General features: G+C 38.8%; 1 protein-coding gene across 11 annotated transcripts in view; it reads right to left on the bottom strand.

The window, feature by feature from the left end:
• The window catches only part of NCOA1 (nuclear receptor coactivator 1), a 205,941-nt gene continuing 197,087 nt past the window's right edge, over nt 1-8,854 (bottom strand). For 8 of the 11 annotated variants that reach the window (XM_061154920.1, XM_061154918.1, XM_061154921.1 and 5 more), the window contains 2 exons: nt 6,133-6,222; nt 1-2,381 (listed from right to left, as the gene is read on the bottom strand). In XM_061154920.1, the coding sequence (XP_061010903.1) occupies nt 2,211-2,381; nt 6,133-6,222 (261 nt within the window). In that variant the 3' untranslated portion in view covers nt 1-2,210. Of the gene's footprint in view, nt 2,382-2,466; nt 2,524-6,132; nt 6,223-8,854 lie in introns of all 11 variants that reach the window. The other 3 variants (XM_061154928.1, XM_061154927.1, XM_061154926.1) reach the window with 3 other exon arrangements.

Here is an 8,854-nt window from a genome sequence, read left to right as displayed (position 1 = left end):
TTACATAGAAGCAAGCAATTTTATTTTCCTCAAATGTAGCAATAATTTTAATCTGTACATACATAAAACAAACAGTGCAATTATAAAACCTTGAAGGTGACATGCAAACTTTAAGGTGCAGTTGGGATGGGGGAGGATGTTAGCATCTCCTATTTTCCTTACCGTTTTTTTTGTTTTTTTAAAGTTCCTTATGCAAAAAGCACTGAGTCAGGAAACTTCATCTGGAATGCTGAAGTTAAAGGTGAACTTCCTGAAGTCTGCACGTCTAAGTATCACAAACAAAACAGAAATGACCTCCTAAAACAGTTTGAGAGGGAATAGAGTAATATGGCTGGGCTTTCAAGCTGGGAATGAATGAAATCAGGGATGCATTTTTCTGAAAAACTAAAAGAATGTTTGTAACTGAGTGTCCTGTTTCTGTTTCACAGTTGCTACCCACTTGAGCCCTTCCATCAATCTTTATATTCGGTATAGGTTCTAAATAGATGCTGTTCAATGTTACTTGTAACTAAGGGTGATGAGATGCAGAAAAGAGGACCTGGGAAAATGGCTTCTTCCTTGATGTCTGAGTCCGTGCTCCTCTTTCATTGTTAGTTCTTATGGCCTTTTCTCTGCCATGGAAGCAGAGGTAGCTGGTGCACAATGTCAGATGTTGTCATCGTTCACAGGCCCGGGGCGGGCAGTAAAGGCGAGGGACAGGGGGTCTACCTTTGCTTCTTCCACAATCCCTTTCTCAGGCTTTCCTGGCCTTTCAGTTGGAACTTCGAGAACTAGAAAGTCAGTTCACTGGGTCCTTGACTCTGAGGCCAGGATGAGACAAGACATGGTAGAGTGACAAGACACAAAGGGAAGATATGGTACCAATTAGCCTCGGAGCAGGATATAGAGATTTATATTTGCACTGATGAGAATTCAAATTCCCAAAGTCAATCTAAAAAAAAAAAAAAAAGAAGATTTTTCCTTTGAGTATTACTTTTTTCTCTGTACAAGTGGTCTGTGCACTTCTGGTGAGAATTCCTTGCACCACTCTCAAGTCAGCTGATCCCACGGACACGCCGGGGCAGGAGGCGCTAGTCTCGTCTGGAACAGCTCTTTCTGGCAGTGACATTTTGATTTGAAACCCAAAGTAAATCCATACGTGGTGTCACGGTTATTAAAATAATGAAATATTACTAGCCAAAGGTAACTGTAAGTCAATCAATGTTATATTTCCACACACAGAAGTTTAGAAAAATCAAGAGTATGATAATAAAAACCATAAAATTAAACAGAAGAAAATCAATTTCTACAAGAAATCAAATATATTTACAGTGAGATTTAAAGGGAAAAATAAGCTACTTGAATCATAAATTTAATTTTATTTTAAATAACTTTAGCTAACCTCAGCTGTTAATACAATAAAAGCAGAAAGAACAGGCTGCCTTTTTTATCTTCCAGATTTAAATCAGAGAATTGTATCTACAATAACTGACATAACTCACTTCTTGTCCTTCACCCATCTCATCAAAAAATTATTGCATTTTCCCCCAAAATTGTATTTTTTTTTTTTTTTTTTTTGGATTCCTCTGTGAATACACTCATTTCGTCCTCATTCCTGGAGGCATCTTGGTTTAAATCCATCTTTAAAAAAAGGAGAAGGGGTACATATGTGGAGGCAAAATATTCTCTCGAAGCCAACAGATACAGAGTTGCTAGAAGAAGCTGATTGTACACACAAGCTGCCTGGTTGGGAAGGGTAGGGCTGTTGATTCAGAGACGTGTGACAGCCTTTGGTGGACGGACGCAGGCCAAGCCCCACCGGGCCCTTCTTCCCTGGCAGGGTTGGGACTGAGCCAGCTGAAGTGGAGCTGCATCTTCCCCTTAGAACTCGTCCTTTTGGTTCTCCTCCAAAAGTCTTCATCCAGATAAGAAGCCAATGACTGATTACAAAAATAAGAATAATTAAATTTGGCTCAAGAGAGAGATTGTCCAACTGTTCTGCCTTGTTATTTTATCAATATCCAAGGCCTTTACAAAAAAGAAACAAAAACATCTCTCAATCTCCCAACAAAAGTGAACTTTTTTCTTTTTTTTCTTTTTTTTTTTGCTCCAAATGCTAGGACCTGAAGAATGGCTGCAGATTGAGATATCAAAAATCTCAGAAAAATATATAATATATTTGTATATCTCTGTAGGTCTATTATTTAAATTTCACATTCCTTTAAAAGTGGTTATTCAGTCAGTAGCTGCTGAAGGAGGCTCTTCTGCTGGGCCTGGGGGGTCTGTGGTCCTGCCGTGGGTTTTTGAGTTCCCAGTGGACCAGGCTGGTTCAGGTAAGGGTCCCCGCCTACCAGATTCACTGTACACTGGACGTCAGCAAACACCTGAACCTGTTGCACCTGCTGGAACACAAATAAAAGATGTGTTTAGACAGAAGGGTCTGCCCCCCCGGCTTATGAGTGGGTACTACTTGAAGTGGAAACTCACTAGAGCATTCCTCTAGTCTGTAGTCACCACAGAGAAGAACTCTTCTGTCTTCTTGTCCTACAAAAAGAAAATCGCTGCACTCATTTTGCTCAGGGTTCTGGAAAGTTCACACTTTAAAAATAAAATCAAAATTGGAATGGTCAAGCCTCCTACAGGGTTGCCATCAATACTGAAAATGAGCATCATTGCTAATATTGCCAAGATTGGGAAAAGCCCAGTTTCAGTCTGGGTATCCAGTGGTGGGTTTAAAAAACAGGTATATTATTTGGAAAACTGGTTATAAAAGTATTCTATGGATGACTTTAGGAGGGTAAAAAAAATCTTTATGATGTTAGAAAATTAAAGGCTTTAACTCAGTATTAGCAAAATAAAAACCACCACAACTCAGTAACAGGACATGAGTATTACTAAAATTAATGTCCAGAGGATTTGTGTAGTATCTAATATACTATTACATAGCTCCTTTACATATTACCTTTAGAATTACAGCAAAATATTAGTAGAACAATTTTATACTTAACTTATTTTTTCCTGATAGTCCATCCAAACGCATGAGCTGAAAATAACACTAAACTACTAGCTGAGAACAGTGTGAATTTTCCCTTTAACTATCAAGTTGGCCAAAAAGTTCATTCCGGTTTTTCCATAAGCGCTTAATACTTTCAGTAATAATGCATGTATTCCTTTAAAAAGTCTAAGGTTACATAGTTTTAACATTTTCTATCAGAGAAACAAAGCCAGAGTTAGTCTTTACCAACCAGCCTTATTATTAGAAAGTCGTCTGTAGAACTGATGGGGCCAGTATCACACTTGTGAATGTTCTAGACCAACAGTGGGGATGCCTTCTAAGGCATCCAATGCATCTATCTGTCTCTGCAGTTGGCAAACTTGTGTGTATTTAATAGGTTCAGGGAGTATTTTAGATTAGTGATAGATTTTTTGGAGGTCTTTCATCACTAACTTCATGCCAATCATACTTAGCATTTTTGAAAACTTTTCTATCCTAATTGAATAAAAGCTGCTTTCTATCAACCTTAACAGACCAACTGTCAAATCTCCCGACTATCCAATGTCTTCATCAGCCTAATGCCTGCTGTTTTCTCCTCTCGATTCACTTGAGTCACTTTCACCTCTCCTCCACTCTCCCGGATAACGCTGATGATTCCTGAGCCGAGTGTCTTTAGTGTCTGATGAATTAAATCTCTATTTACATTAGTGTCGTTTCTCTCCTCATCCTCCTCTTTCCCCCAGTTTCCCAAACTTCGCTTCTTGTTCCCACAGGTTCCCATTTGGCTCTTCTTTTTCGGGGCTCTCCCTTGCGTACCTAACATACACCAGCTCTCTGTCTGAGTCTATTCTGTGGCTGCCTCTGTGCCCTCCACCCACCTTTGTTCTCTGTAGAACTTCTCATTCCTACTCTTTTCCCTCTAGAGCTCCAACCTTGGCCTTCATCTCTCTCTGTGTTAACAATTCCCCTGTGTTCCTGTTCTCTCCTTTTCCCCATCCCAGCTCTCCGAATGCAGAGAGCCTTGAATCCTCCCCTAGTCCTTCTCTCCTTTCTCCTTTTGTGTACAACTACCTTTATACTTCTACCTAACTCACTCCCCAGCTTTCATCTGGCAAGTACAAAAACATTAGAGCAAAGAGATTTCACGATGAGCCACTATAGAAAGATGATTTTGCTACTGAGACTCAACATAAACACAAACTACAGTGCGTTTAGGCAATGGCTGATTTAAAAATAAAATAACACAGAATTTTGTTTATGTTTCAACATATGAAATACATAAGGTGTTTGTGCCTCTAAACTCAAAAAAAATTACTAATAAGGGCATGATAAAGCAAAGGTGAGAAAATTCTGCTCCTTTAAAAAGAATGCTATATTAAAAAAAGATCACCTATTTAGAACTTTTAAAAATTGAAAAGATTAAACCAAACTCCCAAAAGACTTCTGATACTGCTATACCTTCACAGACAGGCAAGGCAATACGAAAACAAAGCTTATGATTTGCCAGGTGAGAGGGGTAATGTGAGAGCTGAGTCCCAACCTCTTGAGATCTTCTGATGCAGTTTCTACTTCAATTCAAATACTGTCCCAGGACTTAGGAACTTTGAAACTCAGTTGTTTTGTCTTAAGTAATTTGTTGAGTTACTCCAGTATATGTCTCTGTAAGTATGAGACTTTTAAAAAACTTCTAGTGAATGAAGACCTCAATTCCCCCAGCACAAAAGCCTCTCTTCACACAGCACACAGGACTCAGATCCTATTTCCTGAGGCTCCAACTATGAACACAGTTCCCTAACTGGTTTTCCTCTTTCAGAGCTGGTTGCCCAGTGCTCTTCCTCTCCCCTTCTCCCCCTTAAGATGAAGTCTAAACTAGGTCTTCCATCACTGTTCCCCTTCAGGAATGAAGCTCCATTTGCAGGACTGAATTTGAATCCCTTAGAGTTTAGCATTCAAGGCCCTTGGAAATTTGCCCCAACCTACTTTCCCACTTTCAGTTCCTATGAATTCTTATCACAAACCCTTTCTTCTCAGTGGATGTGGGTTCCCAGGACTATGCTGATATCACTGTTTCCCTGTCTCTGTGCCCTCTAACTTCCAATCCCCTGGACTTTCACGCTCAAGCTTTCCTTCCCCAGCCTCCAAAACCCACAATACCTTTCTATTCACTAGCCCTGCTGACTGTCCTTCAAGGCCCAGTTCAGTCCCATCTCCTATATAAATGCTCTTCTGACCATCTCCACAATGTCTCCTTTCTTTGAATGCTTATGGGTTTTGTTACTTGTAATCAATTTGTGTTTGCCTTCTTTGGTTATGTAATAATTCATGTGCATATGTCTGTATGTTTTATCAGGCCCTAAGTGGTATGGCAGAAAGAGCACAAACTTTGGTGTTAGAAAGACCTGGGTTTGAACCTCAGCTCTGCCACTTTCTTTTCTGTAAATTACACAGTCAAATCTCCTCAGGTTCTGTTTCTTCATCTGTGCGAGAAAAAAGGGAAACTGACCCCTTCATAGGGTTATAGTGATGCTTACATGAGATGAAGCACACAGTGCCTAACACAATGCCTGGCAAATCATAAGCTTTCTTTCCTCACGTCTTACCACAGTTCACCTAAAGAGCAAACATGTCTCACGTTTCTTTGTTCATGTTTCCTCCACCTTCGCATAAGGCCTATATACTTTTAAAAAATCTTAATTTATGTTAATATAGGAAAATGGCCACCCGTGTTATTTGTATTGTTCTGAAACAAACTTCTAAGAGGAGGCAGAGTACACAATATGCATTTCGTTTTGTCTGAATTTATTGAGCTCTTTTGAGGTATTTTGATTACACACAAGTTTTAGCACTGTGTTTACTTACAAATAGCAATTAGTGGTCACCATTTGTGATCCCTTATCCTGACATTTAATGTTGATTAAACATTCTGAAAGCTTAACTCATTTAACCCTCTCATAATCCTATGAGCAGGTTAGTTCTGCTGGTTACACAGCAACTCAGGAAAGTTCCCTAACCCGCCCAGGATGACATGACTAAGAGCAGAGCCAGGACTCACACCCAGCTCTGACTCTCAAGGTCATGCTCTCAACCATGATGCTATACAGTTTCCTGTGTATCTAGATAAAATTTGACAGCTGTGGGCTTAGAACTGTCTTACTGACCTGGGTTCCATCTGCTTCTGTTTTGAGAAGGTCAGTGGATGAGAGCTGGTTGCAGTAGAGGCCTGTGTGTCTCAGTGCTGGATCATTTATCTATTAAAGAAAGTACAAGACCAAATTACAATATAGTTGTTTAAGTTGAAGACCAAATTCCTCAATGAGGAACAATCCCCCTACAGAAAAGTAATGGGAAGAGAGCAGGAATAACAAGCTTTGCAATTTACTGTGCAGTAAGAAGTCAGGACAGTGGTTCCCTTCGTAGGAGTAGAGAGAGATGTAAGGGAGTGTGTAAGGGGAGAACCTGTGGGGTGCTTCTGGTAATGTTCTGCTTCTTGATGTAGGTGATAGTTATAAAGGTGTGTTCAGTGTATGAAAATTCATCTAGTTGTATACTCTTCTTTATATTCTTATATATGATAACTTTAATAAAAAGTTAATTCAACACTCACAAAAGTTAATTAGCAAAACACTTCCATTGCCAGGCAAGATTCAGTAACAGGGATCAGATTTATCCTCTGCCTGAATCGACTAAAAAATTGGACAAAAATGTACGAAACGAACACATTTAAGACCTTGGACAAAGGCCATGAAGGAAAGTTGCTCCTAAGGATTGGGAAACAATTGAGGTGAGTCCTACCACGACCCTTGCCTATTGCCTAAAGAGAATTTGAGGACAGTATGAGAACAAAGAACCAGACAATGCCTGGCAGTCTCACTGAGATGAGAAGATATAGCTAGAATTCATAGGGCAGAATGTCAGATGAGAGAGAACTACACAGAGAGAAAACCCCAAAGATCTGCAGAGAGTCCCCTCAAGTCTGCAGCTTAGTACTGATCAGTTGATTAATGGATCCATTAATGATTAATGGATCTTAGGGAACTACCCAAAGCAGAGGAAAGATTCATCTGAAAAGATGTACATGGAATAATTCTCAAAGATCACACAGAGTCGGGAACAGGTCCAGATCCACCAGTTAGAGTGAAAAACATCATAATTCAGGTAGTATCAGGTAGTTTACTAGAATGGTTTTGCTGCAGTGGTAGGGTAAAATTAGCCCTATACTAAATATTGTTCTAGTTCTACTAAACAAAAGAGCAAGACCTGAAAAAATTCAAACTGTTTATTTCCAGATAATTTAACCACTTTCCAAAAACAAATCTCAATATTTATAGAAACATAAACAAGGTAAAATTCGCATGTCTGGCATCCAATAAAAAATTACCAGGTGTGCAAAGTAGCAGACTCTGACATAATCATATCAATGTTTTCTTAGGTCAGTCTTCCAAGGTAATAGAAATAAAAGCAAAAATAAACAAACAGGAGTTAATCAAATTATAAGCTTTTGTACAGTAAAGGAAACTATAAACAAAATTAAAAGACAATCTATGGACTGGAAGAAAAATGTCTGCCAATGATGTAACTGATAAAGTCTTAATTTCCAGAATATACAAACAAGCTTATACAAGTCAATAACAAAAAACCAAACAACCAAATGGGCAGAAGACCTAAACAGACATTTCTCCAAAGAAGACATACAGATGGTCAACAGCTACATGAAAAGATGTTCATCAATACGGATGATTAGAAAAATGCAAATCAAAACTACAATGAGCGGACTTCCCTGGCAGTCCAGTGGTTAAGATTCTGTTCTTCCACTGCAGAGGGCACAAGTTTGATCCCTGATCAGGGAACTAAGATTCTACATGCCACATACCACAGCCAAACCCCCCCAAAAAACAACAAAAAAAACACAACTACAACGAAGTACCACCTCACACTGGTCCGAATGGCCATCATTAAGAAGTCTACAAATAATAAATGATGAAGAGGGTGTGCACCGGAAAGAGAACCCTCTTGCACTGTTGGTGGGAACATAAATTGGTAGAGAATAGATTTGTGGTTGCTAAGGGGGTGAGGCGGTAGGGGAGAGAAGGATTGGGAGTTTGGGATTAGCAGATGCAAATTATTATACATAGGATGGATAGACAACAAGGTCTTACTATATAGCACAGGAAATTATATTAAATAAACTGTGATAAACCATAATGGAAAAAAAAAAAAGAAAGTAGCAAGAAAATGATCCACAATTTAGTGGAAAAAAATCAGTCAGCTGAAATCAACTCCCAAATAATGTAGATGCTAGAAATGACAAGCAAGACTATTAACAGTTATAATAACCATATTCCACATATTCAAGAAAACAGCAGAAAGACTGAACATGTTAGAGAAATGGAATATATGAAAGGGGTTCAAAGGGAACTTCCAGAGAGGAAAATAGCAATGTCTGAGATAAAAAATACACTAGATACAATTGACAGATCAGGTATTGCAAAAGAAAAAAATAGTTAATCTGACATTACAGCAATACAAATTATCCAAAATGAAACACATAGAAAAAAAAAAATGACTGGTCTCATACTCCCTTAAAATCTCCAAAGCCAGAGAATCAGTGAGCTGTGGGGTAACTTCAGATGGCCTACAATATGTGTAATTAAAGTCTCTGAAGGAGAGGAGGGGGGTGGTGACAGAAAAAAAAATAGCTAAAGAAATAATGGCCAATACTTTTCCAGATTTAATGAAAATTATATACCTGTGAATCAAGAAGATTACTGAACCCCAACCCAAGCATAGAACTATGAATAAAATCACACTAAGGCATATCATAATCCAATTATCTAAAACCAGTGATGAAAAGAGTAACTCTTAGAAGCACCTAGAAAGGGA

The sequence above is a fragment of the Dama dama genome, chromosome 11 (genome assembly GCF_033118175.1).
Source record: "Dama dama isolate Ldn47 chromosome 11, ASM3311817v1, whole genome shotgun sequence".
Lineage (NCBI taxonomy): Eukaryota > Metazoa > Chordata > Mammalia > Artiodactyla > Cervidae > Dama > Dama dama.
Note: the sequence above shows the minus strand (reverse complement) of the source record. Positions and strands in the feature narration are given on the sequence as shown.